General features: G+C 45.6%; 2 protein-coding genes across 5 annotated transcripts in view; one reads left to right on the plus strand and one right to left on the minus strand.

The window, feature by feature from the left end:
- Positions 1-23503, minus strand: part of LOC119456850 (uncharacterized) — a 191821-nt gene that overhangs the window by 45666 nt on the left and 122652 nt on the right. The gene's annotated exons all lie outside the window — the stretch shown is intronic.
- The window catches only part of LOC119455906 (corticotropin-releasing factor-binding protein), a 135439-nt gene continuing 118708 nt past the window's right edge, over positions 6773-23503 (plus strand). For both annotated transcript variants that reach the window (XR_007467549.1, XM_037717444.2), the window contains exon 1: positions 6773-7557. Coding sequence is in view for 1 of the 2 variants with exons in the window: in XM_037717444.2 (XP_037573372.1) it covers positions 7444-7557 (114 nt within the window). In the remaining variant the exon portion in view is untranslated. The remainder of the gene's footprint in view (positions 7558-23503) is intronic.

Genomic DNA, 23503 nt, shown 5'->3' on the forward strand with positions numbered 1-23503 from the left:
AAAAAAGAACAAGACATCGGCAACAAAAAGGCAACAATAGCTTTTTGTGTCTTTTAGAGACACTGTAGAATATATAGAAATAAGCACCATTCGATGAAATAAGTGTCACGTCATTTTCACGAGCCAATGAAACAGTCAAATGTTTAGCAATGAATACTGGAGTATAACTTTGTAAAGCGCCTCCAACTGAAAATGGAGGGGACGCTAGTACTGAACGCTGCATTCGAACTGCTTTTATTCGACATCTGAGAAATGACGCCAATTCTCGTAAGTGGCGCGAGATACGTCTGTTTTCGGGCGTGTTTAATGTAAAAAAAACCGTTGCGAACATTCCGAACAGAAATAAGAGAATACAGCGAGGGCATCAGCGGAGTTTACCGATGTTTACTGATATTGCTGGGGTAAATCCTTGGAAGCAGCTCGATGACATGGTAAACTGTCTTCACGGAAACCATCGTACATCATTACAGAGGGAAGCTATTTCAGTGGCAGTGAGTGCCGATGGTTTGTTCGCTACGAAAAGTTTAGGTATACACATTTATGCACGTCTCAAATTTTGATGTGCGTGCTTACGTTGCGTGCGCGCGCGCGCGCGTCTGTGTGTTTTGTAGAGCAAGACGGGTTCACCCTACTGGCCCATATTGTTGCGTAGATCCATTAGGAATTATTTGTTAATTTTGTGATGGCCACTGAGACAACTATAATTACCAGTAATTATTGGTACAAACGTGATGCTGAGTACGGACACCAATTTTTCGAGTACCGTCGACCCTGTCTGCTGCTTAGCCGTGTCGTGTTTTGACTCTGCTAAGGTGCGTGCTACATTGCCTCATCGTTTCCGGAGCTTTGCATCCCAGATTGATTGACCTTGCAGTCACGTCACAGCACTGATTGCTCAAGCTATTCAAGGTCACAAGTCTCTTTTCGAAAACTTTCATTCACCTGGAATCGGTGTGGATGACAGCGTATAGATCTTGTGTTTAACGAGAAATCATTGCCTTCTCATTGCGGGTATTTTCAGCGGAGCATTTTTCACCTCAGATTCAGCAAAAGCCAACGCGAATTCTTGCGATTTTATTCGAACGAAGCAAAACCTAGTCTCTATGCATTCTTTAATCGGCGTCTACGTCGCAGCTCAGTGAGGCTGTGATATCGCTTACCTAATTTTTTTTAAATTGTTTCTTCTATTAGCTTTTATTCCCTTTACCCGTTTCCCCAGTACAGGGTAGCAAGCCGGTATTTACACTGGCTAACCTACTTGTCTTTCTTTCCCTATCTTTCTCTCTGTGATATCTTCAGACATGCGAGGAAACAATGTCGCCGCGTATAGATGAAAACACGAGGCCCGCGCAATGTATGTGTCTTAAAATTGGAAAGAATCAAGCGGAAGAAACAGCATAAAGAAATGTAGAGATAACAACACAACCAATTCGTCTCATCGTATCTGTTTCTTTGCATATTGTGTATTCCTACAAATTCCTTACAATTTATTTATGCGTAAGCTTTACAACTAAAAAAAATTCGTCGTTGCGATTTTATGAGCCAAAGTTGTCGGGCATCACATATGATACATCATGAGATTACGAGAACATATTATGATAATGCAGAAAGACATTTGAATTTTAAAAGACTTGCATAAGATATCAAAGCTATTAAAAAACTTCCAACATTGCTTTAAAGATGGAGTCTATTTTTCAGTCTCCCCTAGTGCAAGTTTTTAAAATAAATTTTGTGATCTCATGCTTGATTAACTAATCGATAGCTTGAATAAATATGCCGGATAATTTATATACAGACCTTGGTATTACGTTAATTTTTATTTTGCTTAGTATTCAGGTGCTAGACGCAAGCCATCAGCTGATTTCAGAGGCTCCATCACACGACAAGTTGTTTAAACTGGTGAGCGAGTGTCTTCAACAAGCTACCGTAAGACGACGGCGGGGCATAGATAAACCGAACCCTGATCTTAAGCTCTTGAGGCTACGCGCCTGTCGACGCCGCGCTTACAGGAGAGCGCAGCGCTCTAAATGAAGCTCCGATTGGACGGTATATAACCGCCTAGACGCAGCCATACGTCGGCGCACAAAACAACTTCGTCGAAAGAGCTGGGCAGCATGGTGTAGTTCGCTGCATACGGCAAATGGTTTTGGAAATGTTTGGCGAATACTGAAGGCTCTCCGCACTCCTGAGATCTGCAAGAATCTAACAGCTGCTTTGTGCATAACGACTGGCCGGACTCCGAAAAGTCTTGCGGACGCATTTGCCGACCTTTTCGTACCTCCTATGTCAAGTGACAACGCAAACAATGACCTTAATCCTCTGACAAGTCAAAACATCACAACGTTCTGCTATGGTCCAGCCTGCCAGATGGATGAAGCAGACTTTACTCTCGAGGAGCTGCATCACGCGCTCAGACTCTCCACCGTCCCTGGTGAAGACGGTGTTACGTACCAGGAGTTACGAAACATCGATGAGTCCTTTCATCAAAATGTCTTGGACGCATATAACGAAGTATGCATGGCGAACGTCTCTGATCCCCAATGATTGGAAATCATCCGTGGTGATGCCATTCTTAAAGCCCGGCCGCCCAGCAAAACACCTAAAGTCTTACCGGCCAATATCGCTAACTTCTAATCTTATGAAGCTGATGGAACGAATGGTACTATTTCGTCTAGATGGCAGGCTACAAGAGCTGAATTTCTTTCCTGATGCCATGAGCGGCTTTCTTCGTCACCGTTCAGCCCCCGATAGCATAGCAGACCTCGTATCATCTCTAGAGTCGGCTAGAGAAAACAAGCACTCTGCATACATGCTCTTCCTGGACATACAGCAAGCTTTCGATTCGGTTCCCCATAAGGCGATTATTATGGCCCTTATGAATGCGGGAATTTCCGGTCGACTGCTTCATTTCGTGCATAACTTTCTATCTGAGCGCCACATGAAAAGGCGTGTTGTAGGAGCAACAAGTGATTCTCGCCCTGTTAAATGCGGTGTACCGCAAGGCAGCGTCTTGTCGCCGCTTCTCTTCAACAGCGTACTCGCTGGACTTCCAAGCAGATTGCCTCAGCAACCTGACTTTCCAACATGTATAGCAAGATATGCTGATGACATTGCACTATGGATCAGCGGTCCTTCGCACCATGGTCCACATCTTCGCGGAATCTTGTAGAGAGCTCTGAATGCGACTTCAGGGTACTTGGAGGAAGTTGGTCTGCATATCTCACCAGCTAAGTCAGCCGCAATTGCGTATCATCCAAGGCAACGGGCTCGTCGAAGCATGAGCCGGCTGTACCTCGGAGAGACACCAATACAATGGGTACAACACTACCTCTACTTGGGCGTAATTATCGATGATCGCCTCTCTTGGCGCCCTGCCATTTCCTCGGTGCGGTGCAAAGCCCGGTCGCTGCTCAAGTATGTGGCCGGCTTGACTGCTGCTAGGGGCGCTGGCTGCGACCAGACGACAGCATTTTAGGTATATCAATCATCTGCCCTCTCTGGCGTGATGTATGCCTTGCCAGACTTGAACGTGCCGCCAAATGTGATTGCTCAATTGGAACGGGACCATCGTGTTGCCCTCCGAGTCATGCTTGGCTTACCTCGTGAGGTGCAATCTGTTCCACTACTCACAGAAGTGCACCAGTTGCCCCTGAGCTTGCAAGCAGACCAGAGAGCGCTACACGATATCGAGTGCTTGCGCCGAGCATCAGACGGCCAAGCACTGACTAATCGGCTGATTCAGCGCCCGTTCTCTCGGATGGGGGAAATGGCGGCATTGTTTGTGGAGAATACTCGCAGTTCAGAAGGCACTACTGCATTCACAACTCCGAAGAAGCGCAACAAATGTTCTTTCCCCATTTATCTGTCAATTCCCGAAATACACAAAAAGTATAGCCAGCCTGCTTTGGCACTATTTCAATTGGCCCAGTCCCACCTATTTGAAAAATTTGGAGATTATATTAAAGTATTCACGGACGCATCTGTATACAGTAATGCCCAAGGCACTTCTGCAGCTTTCTTCTGCCCTTCGACTGGCATCAGACGGATGTTTAGAATACTACATCCAACCTCATCAACAACTGCAGAACTGGCAGCGATTGATGTTGCTTTGAAGTACGTACACGAAAGAATTAAACGCATTGAAGGTCGTCATTCTTACAGACTCCCGTGCTGCCCTCGGCAGACTAAGACAAGATGCCAATGGCCCAATTTTATGCAGTATTCAAGAAACTGCCTGCAAGATCACTTTCTGTGGAGTGTCCCTAATTGCCCAGTGGTTACCCTCGCACGTGGGCATCGCTGGAAATAAGAGGCTGATCGCCTTGCTTCACGTTGTGCCCACAATGAATGTGACTGCCCCGACATTTCATGCATGTTTGAAAACGCTCGTCTTCTGATAAGCCGACACCTCCTAAAGCAGCACCCAGACCGGCGTGTTGCAGACGGATCGTTCCCTCCCCGTGTTCGTGGTCGAGGCTTGCCCCGTCGTGCTAGAGCACTGCTATATAAGTTAAAGGTTGGGTCTGTGTTGGTGCGCGAACGCCTATACCGACAAGGACGTGTGGACAGCCCGTCGTGTACGTTTTGTGGCTCCTGTGAGACACTTGAACATCTCGTTTTTGAGTGTCCCGCATTCGTTGCGCATCGCGCATTGCTAATTAAGGAATGTGGACTTATTGGGCTGCAACGTGCGACCCTTAACGATTGCCTATTTCCAAGGGGGTGCGCTTCCCGACGTGAGCAGGCCCATCGAGCCCTGCTAACTTTTCTGAAGGATACTGACTTGGTCTCCCATTTGCAGACATTATTTGTATTTTGTTTTGTTCTGTCTGTGTCTCCGTCATTTCTTTATTTCCTCTTTTCTTTCCTCATGTTTTCAGTTCCTCTATTTTTCTATTTCCACCTTCTGAAAGAGTAGGCAGGCGTTGTGCCCCTCTCGGTGGCAGTTGTCAGCTTGCTCCCTCCCTATTTCCTTCGTGTCCTTGTGTTATATGTGTACTACTACTACTACTACTACTACTACTACTACTACTACTACTACTACCACCACTACCACTACCACTACTACTAATAATAATAATAATAAGCCGAATTGCCACTCCTTTCTCTTCCTCTGCGAGTTATTTGTTGCTGCTGTTATTAGCTCTTGATACATGGTAGGCCCCACGCTGTATCTATCTTGAACACTCCTGTAATTTTCATTTTTTAGCCTATTCGTCACCCATAATGGTTCTAGTAACGGCTTTAATATTGTGCATTCGCGAAAAAAACACAAATATCTGCTCATCTCCCACTCCACAAGACAACCCGTGATTGCATGCGGTACCATATTGTTGCGATATCAATCATATGGACACACCAGACGAATGTTCGCCGATGTCGTCGTCAACGTCGCCGTGATGTTCTGTTTTAAGTCCAAGTGTGATAAGAAGGAACGGCTCACCCGACATACGCTAAAGCGGGCGAGGCTGATCCGAGAAAGATGGTCGTTTGATGCGCGCCCTCCATGGTGCGCGCCGACTACCTGCGCGAGCATGCTCTACTCTAGTCCGGCCTACTCTACTCTAGTCCGGCCATGGCTGCGTATGGCTGCCTGCGAGGCTGAACGCAAACGTGGCCTGCGGTCATATTTTGGAAGTAACCCTCGGCGAATGCAAAGTTTGACGCCAAGCCGAGATGGCGGATGGCTTCATGCTCGCTGTATCACTGCTCTACTGGCGTTGGAGGTCGCGTAATCTCAGTTCTGGGAACGCGGTGAGACGAGCGGCGGCATATAGCGTTTGCTCTCCGCTGGCGGCGCTTTTCATCACGCCAGCGCTGTGACAGCGAGTGCTCGCGATCATCTGGTGAGATCTGTTCATGTTTGTCCTTTAATTTTTTTTTACTTAGCGAATGTTTATTGCCACTTATGCGGCCGATAAAAATAAGAACCTTATTTCGTGTAATTGATTAATACTTTGCTAGCGCTATCGATGTTTTGCGTTCAGGGCGAAACTGAACTTTTGTCATGCTGTCATTACTGCTTTGGTCACTGGACCCCTAGAATATGCGTTTTGATGAAAATATCACAGCAGGCTAATGAAGGCTTAACGAGCACCCTGGTTTTATCTTGTACACTGATTTGGAGCGTAGAAATTGTGACAATGTCCTGTTTATTTACGAATTCCTTGCGTGTTGTGGGAAGACCCCCCCCTATAGATATTGTACAGAAAAATTACCTCCAAGGTTAGTTCCAATGCTAAAGTAGCTATGCATATCAATGCGAGAGGACATAGGTTCAAGATAAATATGTAACGTTTTAATTCTTTTCGGTTTTATTATGCTAAAAGAAATTATGTGTACATCATTTTATGATTGGCTATAAAAATGTTCTGCACGTGTGCGCAAATTTTAGATAAGCCCACTGTAGGCCCACTACCATTCTGTAACGCAATCCGTTTGCGCGAATTGTCCCAAAAATTAAAGAAAATGTTACGAAGACAAAGCGCAGGACGGTTGAAATTTTAAAGCTCAAGCCAATTACTAACGTCTGATCGCAAGTTTCCTCCTCAAAAGCCGTATAATTTCCCGATTTACGTATGCCAACACTTCCGTTAGCAATAAGAAATCGCCACCGTCTCCCCCGCGCACCGCGCCAACGAGCGTCACGGGACCCTTGCGTGGGCGGGAAGGGACGAACCGGAGGAATGGCGAGGCGGTGCAGACGGTGACGCCGCCTGGCGGGACGCATAAAAGGCGCCGTTCCAGGCGTCCCGACCGCCAGAGTTGTGCAGATAACTCTGTCGCCTAGTGACCGGACCCGCAGCACCGGATCGTTCGCACCAGGGTGCCGCTCAGAGCAAAAGGATACGATACTACAGGAAGAACAAGAAGAAACAACGGGCGTCCCATTGACAGCGCCAAGAACAGCGATACGCCGCCCTCCCAGGGCGAGTTTCCTTTCCGTTTGCGTTGGATCCCGAACTTTTTCCCGCCTATCCCAGCGTCCCGTGAAAGGTGCAGGACTGGAACGGGAACAGTGGAAACCGTGTCGCCACACTCCTCAGCCAAAAAGTGTGCGAATAAGCCGGCACCTGCTTCCCGGACAGAGTAACTAACAATCCCTACAAGAAAACTCACCGCGTGGCTTAAAAGGGAAGCCGGAGCTCCGGGCCGACGCGACGCGCGTCCCTCGTGCCAAACTTTCTGGAAGCGGCGGCCGAGAGGGAAGCCGTAGGGAGCTACTTTCCCGTCGAACAGCTGCCGCTGCTCGGCGAGGGAGTGCGGGCGCGCGCTCTTTCCCGCCAGTTTTGGGGAAGCGACCGCCGCATCCCGCTCAGGGCGCACCGGACGCCGCCGAGGGAGGGGCCGCGCACGAACGGACGCGCCCGCGGGATTCCCAGCCGCACGCCGGCATCAGAAGCCGAGACAGCGCCGCAAGGAGCGCACGAAACGGGGAGCGCAATGCTGGTGGCGGCGCGAGCCATGTCCCTGGTGCGTGTCGGGTTCCTGCTGCTGTGGTGCGTCGCCGCGATGCAGAGCACCGGCGTCACCGTCGCGACACCCATGGTGGGAAAGGTACGCTTTGGTATCCCCCCAACCTCCCCTTTCCCCAACTCCCGTGCGCGAGACAAAAAAAGCACCCACGCGGGAAGTTTTTTCCCGGACTTGGAGCGATAAAAGTTCGCGGCTGGTGATCGCCGTGAAAGTTGGCATCTCACTCCGGCCTGTTGCGCCCTCCGCGCGCACTCTGACTACAGAAGTGAAAACTTTTTTTTTCTTGTGTGCTTTGCCAGGAAATGCATGACTTTTTATGGTTTCGGCTTATAAAATTTTTATTTCGTCATTCTTCTTGTGTGAGTGTGGAAAAGCTGTCAATTTTCAAGCAATGTAATTGTTTGTGCTGTCTTCAGCTTTATTATACAACCATTACAAATCAAGGATAGCCTTCTCATTGAGCATTGTGGTTAAGTTCGGCCTTCTGCCCGGTTTTTGTCACCCAGAGTTTCTCCACTTCCGTCTCCCGCGGGACGTTCTCCTTAACTTCGGAGAAACACAACTTATGGCGGTCGCAGAAGGCGTAAAGCTTCTCTCATGTTTTAGTGTTTGTTTGTTTTTTCCGTTAGCGTTAGGTTTTATAGTGCGCGGTGATGTTTTTCCTTAAATTCACAATCCCTTATTTTCTGCGTTTTTCTATGTCCTTCTCCACATTAACAGGAAGAATTCTCCTAACTTTGCGTGCTCCAAATCTCTCGTCAGTTGCCGAAACATTAGTTCGTCGTAAAGTGCCGCAACTAAACGTAAAGAGTCGTCATCATCGTCACATGACTGAAAGTTGAAAGAAAATGGCTCCACAAGACGGAGGAGCTATTTATTTTTCGCCGAAATTGTTTGTCGTAAAGCTGATTTCGTGAAATCTTGGAAATGGCGGGAAACGCATGTCAGCAACAGCTCGCGTTACTGCCGCTATAAAGGTTGTGCCTTGTTGTGCTCTGAAAGGCCTTAGCCTTCGTTTATTATTATTATTATTATTATTATTATTATTATTATTATTATTATTATTATTATTATTATTAGTTTATTTTTTTGCTAACTTCTCTCATCCGACAGAGGAACTGGTGGAAGAGGCTGCTTTGAATTTCGCGATGTGGAGTACCACCACACCGCACTTACATTTGAGTAGATAGAACGTATATTAAACTTTCCACAACTTAGTGATCCTTGCTGCCTTTATTTTTCAGTACCCATCCCTCTTCGACTTCTCTCTTTCATGGAAATATCTTCCCTATTGATGTTGCTGGAAAAAATTTTCTGATTTCAAGAAATAAAGGCCACATTAAACAAGAATGAAAGAAATGAGAGGTCTGAAACCTGTAAACTGTTCGCATACATTTATGTCAATCTCAGAAAGCTAATGGAAAGGGCACGTTACGTGCGATCGTTTCGTTCCATTAGCCTTGTTTGTTTTATTTCTTGTGCGGCAAGAAAGCAATGAGTATGCTTCCTAAACATTACCTCATTAAGCGTATAGCCGTGCTTTCTTAAGTCTTGAATGGTTGCCAAGTGATCTCGGCTGAGCCTCTCGGCCTCGGGGGAGACAATTTGTTCACGGCAGAGTAAATAAATAAATAACACTGGCATGTCAATATTTCACCTCACTTTGAAGAACCTGAATTGCCTATAAGCTACACACTAAACAAATATAAGCACAGATGGGAATAAATGCCTCGTTTTCTAACGCATTCCCGAATATGCGTGTAATACGCTTCATCTAGACCGTCCCCCCCCTCCCCCCCCACTTTTTTTTTCCCAGCTCAGTCTCACAAGAGAATTTAGACGTGAAACTCCATTATTTGGGTATTCTAACTGCACCATTTAGTTGTTAGGTTAACCACGAAGAAAGAAAAAAAAGAAATAAGAACTCCGTTTTTCCTTCTCTTCAGTGCTTGGTCACTGGTTGACTCAAAACCGCATTATATTTATTATTAATTTTATTTTTGCCAGACGTTTTATTTCATTTATTGCCCTTAAAGGTCTGAAGGCATTACATCCAGTCTGTGGTAAACAAAAGCAACACAAGTTTATAGTTAAGTACTTTCGTTTTAGATATATGGTTATCCTACGTGCCGGCCGAATTCCCGAAAAGTTCCACCCTGGGATATTTTTGATTCATTAAGTTAATTATACAGGGTGTCGTAACTATAGTGCACCATATTTAAAGATATGCGAATGCCCCGTAACTCGACAGAACGAAGGTAATATTGTTTGCCGTCGCTTGGATATATAGATTTTTTTGCATTCCGCTAGACTGCATAATTAGTCTTAATTATCAATCAACTTTTCAAATATTTTAACTAGATGAAAAGTGTCAATGAGAAAATTGCAGAGCAACACGAAAAACTCCCGAGAAATTTGTTTTTTATTTACAGAAATTATTTAATTAGGCGGAAGGCAAAAAATAATTTGAGCATCTATCTCCATTCGAAGGCAAACAACATTATCTTGGTTCTGTCCAGCTACGTGGCATTTGCATGCTTTTATATCTTGGTGCATGGTAGTTGGGACACCCTGTATAATATCTATAATGATAAATTTCCTACAGCAATAACCTCTGACCTACATTTGCCTGAAGAGAACTGCGTAATCTTCAGAGAAACAACTAGAAAACGCGGCACTACTCGGTTTCATGCCAAATTCAATAACGTCAGCCACTGGTGCTAGATGTGGCAAGTAGAAAAGATCAACGAGTGAAAATGTACGAATCTGTCGATTTAATAGTAACCTGCCAGTGTGCTTTTTAAACTATGTTTCATTAGAAAATGAAGGTTCATATAAATTCGTAGGTGTGCATATTTCATTCAATTTAAAATGAATACTTCCCACTAAGTGTATAATTATAGTCAACCATTCGCTGGGGCATTTCTCGCGTTCACTCCGATATTATTACCTAAAAAAACCCCTCTATCTTAGAACTATTTTCAAACCTATCTTAGAAACCTTTTCTCGAAAACTTAATAAACAGTCTTTTAGCAATCAAATACAGCTCAGCTCGTTTAGTACGTTTGGCCCACAATCGTGCTTTGAGCTTATCAGCAATAAAATCCAGTCTTGTACTTCAATCGCTGGAAACTCGCCTGAAGATTTCTCGCCCATCATTTTATCATAAATTGGAATAGAGAGCAGGGTGTTGATACAGTTTGTGTGACACGAACACCTTACTTAACTCGGTATTGATCATCAGCACGAATTTGCAATCTTTGCATGTAATGTAACATGTCTTTTATGAACATAATTACCGAGCACTTCGAAGGAATAATGAACCTACCGCTGAAGTTGGCACAAATAGTAATAGTAATTATTTTCACAAATCAAGTACCTAATACTGTATAATAGTAATAATTTGTACAAAATGATGTTAATTGCTTTCAAAGCAATTTATGTAAGGTTTACCAAGGACGCCGCGTTTAACAATCCGTTAATTGACATTGTTTTAATTAGCATTTAAGTATATAGTCTGACATTTTATTTCTTCCCTCTTGTTTGTTTTGTAATCTACTCTCCCCTGGAAAACTACAGGCCCTAAGGGTAATATAATGAAGTAATTATTTAATAAATATTATTTATCTTAGTCCCGAGGGCAGAAATAGGCAGGCTAAATTTCTTAACTTTAACCTGGCCTAAAATTTAGCCTGCCGTAAGTTCGTAAATAAGAAATTTACCTCTATATATCCCTACGGCGAACTATTGATAATGTGAAGTGTTTTTTCAACGCAGGCATAAGTTTATCCAGAGCAGAGGGCTTTTAATGTAGTGGGCCCTAAACAGACATACGGTAACAGTGTATGTGTGGTTCTTGTGCCCGGTGCCGCACATATAAGTCCTCTAGTACGACGTACAAAAAATCCTATCGTGCAACTTCAGTTTAGCCGTATGTGGCTAACGAACACGCGAAGCTAACATTCTTGCAGCCAGTAAGAAAAAACTTGTGCGTTCCTTGAAAAAGCGTTTGCAAGAAACTGCCTCCGATCTCCTTACCACATCCCTGTTTCATCATACCCTTACTTATTTGAGAAGAAATCGTCGCCGCGCGCCGAACGCTGTATGTGCGAGTGAAAGGGCGCGAGGGGCGCGTCTTTCACGGGGAGTGAACGCACGGCGGAGAACAAACGCGCGTTCTGCGCCGTGCTCGCTTAAGGGCTGCAGAAGTAGGCGTCTCTGTTCTCCTTCACAATCACCATGTATGTAGAGCAAACGCGCCTTCTTCCAACGAGCGAGAGGCCGTGGGGGAGGGGGAGAGAAGGGAGGCGACGTTTAGCTGCGGCACGCAGTGCCTATTTATATCAGAGGCTCCGGCAACAGTCACCAACGCCGCACGCATTTTGAGCGAACGCGGACAAAACGCCGATGGCGTCGACAACAGTTCTGCGTGTTGTCGATGCTGCTGCATGTCCAAGTTTATACAGCTGATAAAGCTAATATCATTACTCCGTATAGCTCTCTACAAGTTTGCTATCGCAATTGATGCTTCGCCTTTCAGGTGAAACTGCGACAACCTTTTTTCTAATTAAAACTGTGTCTTTTATAATTAAACTGTGTCTATATTATTCTAGAGTCTGGAAAGTGCTTAGTACTCCCCCCCAGACACACACACACAAAAAAAAATAACAAAAATATGAAAAATGCGACAGAGAAACTAAAGACTGCTTATGTGTGGGAATGCGAAAGTACTATAGTCCGTTTAGTGAAACGTTTTCGAGTGATGATTTAGACATGCCTTAAATTCCTTTCCGCTGATTCGGTGCGTGTGTGTTTGCGTATACGTTGGCAACAAACCCGAAACATTCGGGCAATTATGCTGCAGAACGTTATTACAAAATCGTGCACGTCGTAAACTTGCTCGACGTTTCTTTGGAGACATGCTGGTGGTGGTTTGAGCTGTAGCGAGTGCCTGCCTCTTTGCTCGCCATTTCTGTGTTCCCTTGCTTCTTTTCTGAGACGTACTTCCGTGGGCGACAACGTTTCACAACTGCCGCTGACGTAGACGCTTCAGGCGGGAGTAGTAGAGACAGCACCAAGAGCAAGTGACGCGTGGGAGGCAGCGCGCTCACTCATGACGTGGCACCACCTCCTCCCCATTACGTGCCCAATGACGCACGCACTAGGCCACACCTTTAGTCAGTCAGATGGCTGCGACGTGACGTGTGCAATGACGCACGCACTAGGCACACCTTTAGTCAGCCAGAACCACGGAGCCGCTGTGGCGTCGGGAAGTGTGATCGTCACGCACCCCGGAGGCCCGGGTTCGATTCCCGTACAGACCGAAATGTACCACATTTTCTTTTCAAAGTCACTAATTTATTTGTTTACATGAACCACCCTGAGAAATGTGATGTCAGTCCTAGCGTGTTGCGCTTTTACTCTTGGCGCCATCGGCCATTTTTTGTACCATTGCTCGGTTACGCCGCCGCCGCAGCCGATGCCGGAGTTTCGCGTAATGGAGCATAAAATGCTTTCGCATTAAAATATACATACACCATAACGGTATTCTCGATTCTCTGGCGATTTCAATAAAAATTTTAGATGAGAGCTCGGTGAACTAAATTTCCTAAACTAACTGAAAACTCTTTTGTGAACGAAGCGTATGCCTGCGCAACACTCGAAACTTGACTACGGTTTTCCCATTTCGGATTAAACCGCGTTTCGCTATGCGTTCCCGTGGCCGTTGTTCGCGTAGTCGAGCAGAAAAAGCTTAAGCTGCGTAAATTTTTGAAACGCTTGTGCATTGTGGACTATATCGCGAGACTCATTAATAGATGCAATCAACCATCCGGCGGCGCTTAGCCTTGTAAACAGCGGCGAGTCTAATTTTACGACAAACAATTCCAAAGTGATATCAATGAAAGCAAGAAGAATAATAAATAATACGGACCGAAGTTAGAAGCAGCGAAAGATTATTTCGATATACGACCAGCGCCGCTGTGGAGCTTAGGCGCGCTGTGGCTACCACCACTATTTGATTTATCGCTCAAACCTTCTTGTGCGCGAATGCGCAATGTTATTATACGCAGGCGCGAACATGTCTAGTCTGGTGCGAGAGTTACTGCTAATAGAACTTCGTCCCTCCGAAAAAACTACGCACTTTCGTAACGCATACCCGCATGAACCTACAAGCACGTCCATATTTACCATTGGAAAAATTTTTTTCTTCGGCTATTGTGTCTCAAGCATTAGCTTTGCTGCAAACGTATGCTCTCAATGCGCAGTAAACGCACTCGAAGTGTTTCAGTTTCGTCATTTAAGTTTTAGTTGCAGAAAGAAGATAGGTGTATTTCCATAAGCCCAATTAGGACCCGCAAGTCTAGTCAATCTACTCTTCAGCAAAAAGTTGCATACGCTCTCAAAATCATGGCTTCGTTCCTAATTTGGTTTTACTGCGAACAATGGCAGATCGAATGAAGTTTTAAAAGCGGAGGTTGGAAGCAGAGGCAAGATAAAAAGCAGTCTCACGTCGTACGGAACGTAGTGAATGTGGAACCATATTATCAAATTTTTTCACTTTGAAATTACTTGTATCGATCGTAATCGCCTACTTTTTCACTTGGTAACCTGATTAAAATGTTAAATCTGGCTAAATTTCTTGTTTGCGTTTCCCTGCTGCCTTTCTTTATTTTTTGATGCCCTCTGCTCTGTTAGAGATGTTTAAAAAGAAAAAAAAAATGAGAAGAACGAATTTTCAGAATCTCTTAGTCCTAAATTTGCACAAAATCTCAGAAACACATTTTGAATACTTTACAGAAAACAGCTTGGGTCTACTGTCCTTTTCTATTTGTGCGTGTGCACGTGCGTTTGTGTTCGCACTTATTGCACACTGACTAGATGTACAAGACTGCAAAAAGCTAACGTGAAACCGGTGTACCAGTCTGCATTGGGAGTGGAATACTAACTTAGTGAACTGCTTATATTTTGTGACAAACTGCACAAGGTGACTAGCTGAAATAGCACAGTGGTTCCGGTCTAAAGTTGAAGCACGCTAGAAAAAAGAGGCATTGATAATGAGATTCTGGCCACAGAAGGGCCGACAATCTCACGTCAGAAATGAAACCCGGGTGGCTAAGGTAAAAGGGACAAATATTAGAGGAAGAAAATGCCGCACAAATCAAGGATAGCCTGTATGCATAGTCAGAATGCGATACATAAGTAACACGCGAACGCTCCGGTGTAGCGTACATTACTAGAACACCTGTGCAGTTATCCCACGAAAAAGAAAAAAAAGTATTCATAGAAGTGTAGAATAAATTGTATGTACGTATTAAAATAAAGCTGAAAATAAAACGAATGTTTAACTGGCATGATAAGTAGAGTCCCGCAGAGTGAGAAGCGAATATGGCGTTCTCGCATAACTTAGACAAACGTCAGTTGTGCCAGTTAAGTGCGGTAGAGTCCTCAAAAGTACACTAGACCGTTTCTTCATCTTAAAGCGGACAGCTGGCTTAGCTGTAATATCGACGTTTCAACTATTTCAAGCGCTTTAAAAAATAGGAAGAATTGGGAGAAGAAGAAACAACAGGTAGAACGCTAGGTATTCAACTCATTTTATTACATGAAAAGGTGCGGCGTTCCAACTATCATGCACCAACGGTTATAAGTATGCAAATGCCACGTAGCTGGACAGAACCAAGGTAATGTTGTTTCCCGTCACTTGGAAGACACTCAGATTCTTTTTATGCATTCCACCTAATTACATCATCATCATCAGCCTATATTTATGTCCACTGCAAGGACGAAGGCCTCTCCCTGCCATCTCCAATTACCCCTGTTTTGCGCCAGCGTACTCCAACTTGCGCCTGCGAATTTCCAAACTTCATCATCCCACCTGGTTTCTGCCGTCCTAATTACATAACTAGTCCTAAATAATTAATCAACTTCTCAAATATTATAATTAGATGAAAAGTGCCAGCGGGAAAATTGTATACCAACGTGAAAAACTCCCGATACAGCTTTCTATTGCTCAATACGTGCTAGGTAAATGTTTTTCCGAGAGTGAAAGAAGCCCGCGAGAACACGCAAAGTACCTTGCGTATTTCCGCTTTTCATTGGTCCAACTGGGTGAGTCTTCTCCAAGCCTCAGCAACAATGAAGCGCTCCACTTTATAGAGGACCCTGATGCTAAGCAACCACAATCTTAGGCGCAAGATCCGTATACGTTACAACACCACCCTAGTGGCGAGCGTGCACAGAACTGGCTAAGCTCTTACACTCTTTTACACTCTTTTAGAGCGCAGCTCTTAGGGCACCCCTTCCTGCCGGCAGCGTCGGCGTCGGCGTTGTCTCTTGTAACCATGTGAACGAGCACCGCGAAGGATGAAAGCGAACGTGGAGCGCAGCCGCAGATGAAAGACGGCGAAAGCGAAGACAGCGCGAGGAGGAAAGGGGAGGAGGAGGGTATGGCGAAAGCGTGAAAAGAAAAGCGTAGTGCCGCGGAAAACGGGCTTTGCGGCGACGACCACTACGAGTTGGCGCGAGTGTAGCGTACCATCGTCTGCTCACCGATGGCATGCGGCAAGTACGTCCAACGATACGATATATGGAGACAAAGCGCTGTATGAGCGGAGGAGGTCTGTCTGCTGCTGCTGCTGTGAATTGCGCCCACGCGTCACCCATGCGCTCTTCCAATTAGTGAGGCAGTCGCGCCACACTTCGCTCCGTTTGCAACATTCCGCATGAGGCAGATTGTCCGTGCCAGCCAATATATAGCGAAATGAAAAGCCATTTACAGCTGCGCTCAAATATCGCATTAGTGAGTATCGTAATTGTCGGGGAATATTTTCCTCCTCGACCAAGTTTTCAGTGTGTGAAGAGGTTTATTGGGCGAGTCCAACAAATAGGCGGTAGCTCGGAACAGTATGCAGGGAGAACAAGATGGTAATGTTCGAGCGCCTATCCCGTGCCTTTTCCTCGTGATGATGATCACTCAGCCCGGGATGTCATTTTCTTCATTATAAGTGTTGCTTCTGATGTCTTCACGGCAAAAGAAAGGGTGGATGACCGGTAAAATTGTTGAAAACTACTTGCTATAGCAGATAAGCGTTGTATGAAGTGCTGCAGAGGACGGACTGAAAGTGCTAGGCCACCTCGTTCTGTTTACTGTATCTTTGCAACGTCAATAAACGTTCGGATGAAAGTTACGTAGAAGTAATTGATTACTATTGTATAATTCCTCAAATACTCCCATGTGGCATTATTTGGTAGCTGTAATGAATTACATTTTTGAATGAATTATTTGTAATTGTAATCGGTTACGCTTTTTCCTGTAGCGTGTACATGGCTGATGTATAACCACTCCCACTTCAGCAATAGCCCCAGCTGGGCTGCATTATATATGCATAAATAAGTAAATAGAACAAAAAAAAGAATGGCTGCGACGAAACGTCGCCTGCTTGCGGGGGCCTCTCTGATTGGTGCTAGAATATACTGGGATACCCTTTTATATACGAGTACATCCGCGTATTCTAGTAAGAGCATGTGTACATAACAAACGAACAAACAAACAAAAATAAATAAATAGATGTTAATAAGGGCGCACCGTGAACACGCATTGATGATATGGAAGATCGAACCCCGAGACGGGAGGGGGGGAGGGGGGGGGGGTCGGCGTCGCGTTTGTAATTCTATTGGTTATGTGTGCAGCAGCTCAAGTAAAAGAGGGGCAACTGTACCGAAAAGCCCTAAGATGCCTTATATGCATTTCAATAAGAAATAGAGTGCGGCGTTTCTAAGCTGCCCCGAATGCACCCTACTTCAGTCTGTTTGCATTTGCTTCCGTGATACTTTGTTTCCGTCTTCAAGGCAGGACAAATATTGAACGTAGTCCACTTACTGACGAGTGCTCCTTTTCAATTTATATATATCTACGTGAAGCTTTAGTCTGTCGCAGAGATCCAATTACTGACCTTGCTTTAGGCGTCACGTCATTCGGGCGAAAGAATAATACACTCTCACTGCAGACGTCATTGTGGCAGAACATGTGGCGTTAACGGACGTCGCGCTCAGTATTTGCTGTGTAGATTCGGCGCGTTCTCCTTCCGTTGACTGTTCAGATGAGGCAATCGTCATGTCGTAAATGTTCATGGGACACTGCGGTGGCTGACAATTCAGTAAAATATAGTACGAGGATAATTTACGTCATGACATCTTAAAGAATAATGTAGCCCACGCCTGAGTATTTCTCTCTCTCTCTCTCTTTTTGCCTGTGCCAGCAGATTTTTCCCACAGAACACATAGAACATTGTGGTTTTTAATATGACCTTTCGAATGAAAAATACTCTAATAGTAGGGTAGCTTTTAGTATTTCTATGCGCTGCTTGCGTTGATGCTTAGTGAATTAATTCTGGGGTTTTACATGCCAAAACCACGATTCTATTATGAGGCACGGCATAATGGGGCACTACTGGAATACTTTCGACCACTTTTACTGATATTTAACGTGCCCCCAATGCACGTGACACGGGCGTTTTTGCATTTCACCCTCATCAAAATGCGATCGCCGAAGCCGGGATATGATCCCGCGAGATCGCTAAACACGAGATCGCGGCTGTGGCGCTTTAGCAGCGCCATAGCCGCGAAGCCACCGCTGCGGGTCTTGATGATACTTTGTGGACAACAGTGCTACATGTTTCTGTTCCCTCCGTTTCTATTACTAAAAAAACTCACAGGCCTGCGTGACACACGCAGCACAGTCACAGCGTAAGCTGGTGGAGCGGCTCAAGAGTAGCTCCAATTTGGGCACCACGCACAACAGGGTCTTCGCGGCAGTCTGTTCGCTTCGTTTTGACGAGAGCGATCTGAAGTGTCCGCCCGGCGTTTGCAGGCACCTTAACTAGATGGCGCCACCACACTGGCGGAGGCTCGGCAGCTCGGGAGCACGTTGATTGCGTGCCTCGTCTGAATCGCATATCGTCGTCTGCGCCTGCGGACACTGCGTTTGTAGGCATCTTACCTAGATGGCGCCACCATACTGGGGGAGGCTCGAGTCGTCTCCTCCTGCGTGCTTGCATTAAGGGTATTTTCCGCGACCCGATAGCAAGCGCTTGCGTGGCTCAGTGGTAGAGTATCCGGCTCCCACGCAGCAGGCGCGGGTTCGATCCCGGCGGGAATCCCGTACTTTTTCCGCGTTTCCGGCGATAGCGGTTACGCGGCGGGAGCCGGCGGCGGCGGCATCATCGCGACCCGAAACGGCTATTGGAATGAGCCCATAACAGCTTACGCTGTAAAATTAACCTGTCATGTATCCTCGCTGAAAGGTTGTCACAGTTCTGACAAGGTAAACAGATTTCCCTTAGTAAATCTTTACGTGACAAAAACTTTCGCGTATCTGCCAGTAGGTCTGCTACTGATGTAATTGTCCGGAATATTCCTCGAATGGGCCCAACCGGATTTCATGCGTAGGACCTTTCCGGGCCATATACTGACACGTGTACTTGTTTTGGAGACCGCTTTTGACCGGCTAACACATGTTAAACGTCAGCGACTCGGCGCAAGACGCGCCTGCATGTATCGGAACATTCTCGACTCTTGTAACCGATTCGATCTGTTGTCGTTGCTGTCACCGTACCTATTCTAATCTGATTACATGCGCGACATGAATAGTGTTGTACATTATAGAACTTGTGGGAGTACCAGCGATTACACTGGAACATTCAATAAGTCAAGTTTAATTAGCCGGCATGCTTGACCCGGAGATCATGTTCTCGACGATGGCCGACTTCACTCGCCGCTATCGTTGTGCTTGAGTGTTACTTGTTTTACCGGGCCGAAGTTCGCCCGATAAGGTTTCAAATTCGTCACTCACAGTTTCGACACTGCGTCGTCCTTCACCATCACTACAACGTGACAATATAGAGAGATGCGTCGCGTAGTTTCTGCAGTAGCAAAAAAAGTAAAGAAAATGAAAGCGCGAGGGCAGTGCAGTGGAACTTTATGCGTCTTTGTCACATGTAAAGCACACCCAGGAAAAAGCCTCCAGATAAACAAAAAAAAATAATTTTGGACTTGCTAGAAATATTCACCGATGCTCGTTCACAGCCATTATTTTTAATCTTCTCTTGTTTTCTAATCTTTTCTGCTCTTACCCCATCCCCCTGTACATAGTAGCCAAGCGGACACTTAATCTGGTTAACCTCTCTGCATTTCACTCTTGTTTTCCTCCTCCGTTACAGATCTCTACATCATGCTTATATCCTCGAAACACCAATAAAGTATCATAAAGTATCTTCATAGTCTTGCCGGTTCGTCTGACACATTTCAGTGATCCCCAGATTTGCACAGATAATTCACTCGAATCAGAAAGATACTCGCTTACTTGATAACCAGGTTCGAGAGCTTTAGCATAATTTTTGAAATGAATTTGGTCAAATTCCGAGTTAAAAAACAAATAAAACAACTTGCATGATCCTGAAAAAAGAAAAACGTTGAGGGGTAAAACGTTTACTACCCTCTTGTAGATAAGACAGAAATATATATTATTATTAACTTTACACTTATTATAACTATCTTAAGGCGGAAAAGAAAACAGCACACAAGAGAAGACAACGGGACAGAGTGCCACTCACAACTGCTTTATTTTGCGGAAGACACGCAAATATACACCTTCAGTCAGCGCCTGTGTAACACATTCATTCAAGAAAAAGTGCGCTATGACAAGGAACGCTCAAAAAATTTTTTTCTCGGCCTTGTACAAGGATGTGGAAGTTTCACTAACGCACAAGCTTCGACACCAGTTTCGAGCTATTTCCCAAGGTGTGGGGCGAAATACATGGGCGTTCCAGTTACTTTTGTGCTTCAATGTATAAAACAGCACTTTGGTTAAAAGTAAGTGGAACAACAGTGAATTTTTACGATGAGTTTTGATGGCCCATATTTCCAAACTGTTGTCATTCTGGAAATTCATTCCAAGTGGATACGCCTGACAAGCTCAACGGCTGCAATTCATAAATTCCAATATGGTCATAAGGTATTTACCTAAGCAGTTAATTAGTGCATTTTTGTTATTAAGTTGAACATGTTTCGATTTCTCGTGCTACTAATGTCCGCCTCTTCGAATAACCCAGCTCAACGATAAGAATTATGCTACCTGCCAAAGGCGAGTTTTTAAAAATTCCGTAAAGCTTAATTTTGAACACCCGGTAGAATGCTTTGATCATTTCCCTGGCTTTCGTACCTCTACTTCTGGCAAGAATCCGCGCATCAGAAAAGCATGGCCCACAAGAACGCGAGGGGCAGTTTCTAATACGCTTAGGCAAGTTTGGGCCCTCTTTATTTTGCCCAATGTTTCGTTCGTGTTGTACGTGTCTTCCGCAAAATAAAGCGGTTGTGAGTGGCACTCTGTCCCGTTGTCTTCTCTTGTGTGCTGCGAGTCTTCTTCATTTGGCGCCTTAAGATAGTTATAATACCAACTTGCCCAACAGTTCTCTTAAACATTAACTTTACATACACCTCGCCAACTCGCGATTGAAAAACAAAAAAAGAATAAATTCCCTGGCCCAACTATCTCAGCTGTCGCACTCTGTATATTATTTGTTTCCTGCGCTCTATTTGTTTACAGTTAGGACAGTAGCCTACGAGTCTGCGTAAACAACTTGACGTCAAGGTTTAAACGAGTGGCTAAGCAAAAAATTCTTCGCTTTTACAAGCGGGCATCGGCGTCGTAAGCAAAGCTTAGCACTGTCGCACTGTCAATATTTCCCTAGTTCTGATGATGTGAGCCAATGTCTTGCGATTTTATTCTGAAACTTTGATTTTCGCAACACGGCTTCCGTTAGGCGAGTACTTCTATACGCGCTTTCCGAGGGGTCAGATATTGCAAGCGGTGCTTACGTAAACAGAGAAAATAAACAAGAGCACAGTTTCATACGCCAGCAGAGAGGAAGTGCAATACAAATGGGCGAGCCTAGGGAACGCTGCTGCATATTGCTCTCTTAGATAAAAAAAATCAATATAAATAGCAAGGTAGCACACACCTCAAGCCCCATTAGTTTCACGCGCACATAGTCGAAAAAAAAGCAAAACGGCTGAATGAAGATAAAGTAGTTATATCTATTCAGTCTGCGCTCGTCACACAAACAATAAAGATCAGCTGTGGCTCGCTGGGAAAAAAATCACATCACATCATCTCACCCTACGGGCAACCACGGTGGGATGCGAAATCATCGCGGGGGGTGCGCATCGAGTTTCCGTTTCGTTTCACTTGGCAACACAACCCAATGAAAGTTAGAGTGAGAGAATGTATTGAGAAGAGAGGAGACGTTTGTACGGGGTTGTTGCGTCTTATTTAGAGATCGTACGTGATTCCTAGCGTCGGTGCGCGCGGTATCTTGAAGACGATGGCTTTGTGGTCGGTGAAGTGTAGCGTCAATGGGTCTTGCTGCAGGGGGTCGAGTTTGAAATTCGCGAAGACGAGGTCTATGCACGTTGCCCTAATGGTGGTGGGTTGCTTGTGATCTTGGGAAATGCATCGCAAAGAGTATACGTCCTTCATGTGCTGCACCAGCCAATCGGTTGTCAGTATGTCTACGTTCGACTTTCCGAGCCCGGAGTTCGGGGTCGGCTTGATAACGCTGACGTTCCACTTCGGCGTGCTGAGCCCGTGTTGTTTCCGTAGAAGTTTCCCGCCGACGTTGACGTTTACGTTCGGCTTCCCTGGCCCGAAGTTCGGGGTCCGCTTGCCGACGCTGACGTTTACGTTCGGCTTCCCGAGACTTCCTCTGCTCCGCGGCGGTAGCGCTGCCGCTGCAACTAGCGCCGACGTTGACGTTGTTCATGGCGTTTCGCACATCGTTGGACAGAGATAATGCCGGAAGCACAGCGGACGCGCGCTTTATGCTGCGACACTTGCGCCGCCTACCGGCGTACCCTTAAAAAGAGAGGGAGAGAGTGAGAGATAGGGAGTTATATGCAATGATTTGCTGCGCCACACCTGTGGCAGAGGGGGAGAGGGGAGGAGGAGAGCACACACCTGCGTAGGAGAGGAGAATGAGGGAGAGTTGCGCATGCGCAGTATGGGTGCGGACGCCGCAGAACGAACACTGCCCCGAGCATAAGATGCTCTCGCATCTAAAAAAAACTGATGCAGGAAATCTGAATTTAAATATGTCAAAGAGCTCACAAACTTTGAAACATTAGCATGTAAGTCTACAAGTGGAAAAAAATTACTCGCCATTCTGGCCCTGCGAAGGCGGATGTCCGGCGAAGCTGTGGAAAAGCGCCACTACAACTGCTGAGGGGGGTATTCTTTATAAGTACGAAATCGTTGTATGGCCCATGAAGCGAAAGATCCTGCGTTGATATCCGATGGTACCAAAACCCATGTGACCAAGTGGTGACGTCACGTTTGACATGAGGACGAAACGTGTTTACGCCATCACCTCAAATGTCGCGTGATGACGTCATCACATGAAAGATGGCGTGATGACGTCACGTCAAACGTTACGTTCCGTTACGTCATAACGGCATCGTCACGTCACGATATAGCCTGATGACGTCGTGATGACGTCATCCAGTCAAACGTGTCGTCACGCATGACGTCTTCATCGAGTGATGCTGTCACCCGACGGCGTCATGTGGTGCCTCTTGGAGAAGCAGCCGACTGTGCACTTCCCGCTTCTTTTCACTGTCCCCGAGATCGCCCACATTTTTTTTTTTTTTTTGAGCAAATAACGCACTACCGGAATCAAGAAATTATGACCAACTAGAGGCCGACAGCTTCTCTGTAAAAAGTATATATTATATATACGCACTTTTTGTGGTGTTTGTCCTCCACCCGAAGGCGTCCCCACCTACCTCCCACCACCCAAGTCCCCACCTCAATAGGTGCTTGGGGCGCCACATGGGAAATGGCCGCCATGGGAGCGGCCCAAACATCACTTTTTTTTTTCTGTGCTCACGAGAGTTTCGACGGGAATTCAGGGCCCAGGCTCCTTTTTGCATTTCTCTCACATTTACAGTTAAATCGCCACTCAATTTTTAAAAT

The sequence above is a fragment of the Dermacentor silvarum genome, chromosome 6 (assembly GCF_013339745.2).
Source record: "Dermacentor silvarum isolate Dsil-2018 chromosome 6, BIME_Dsil_1.4, whole genome shotgun sequence".
Lineage (NCBI taxonomy): Eukaryota > Metazoa > Arthropoda > Arachnida > Ixodida > Ixodidae > Dermacentor > Dermacentor silvarum.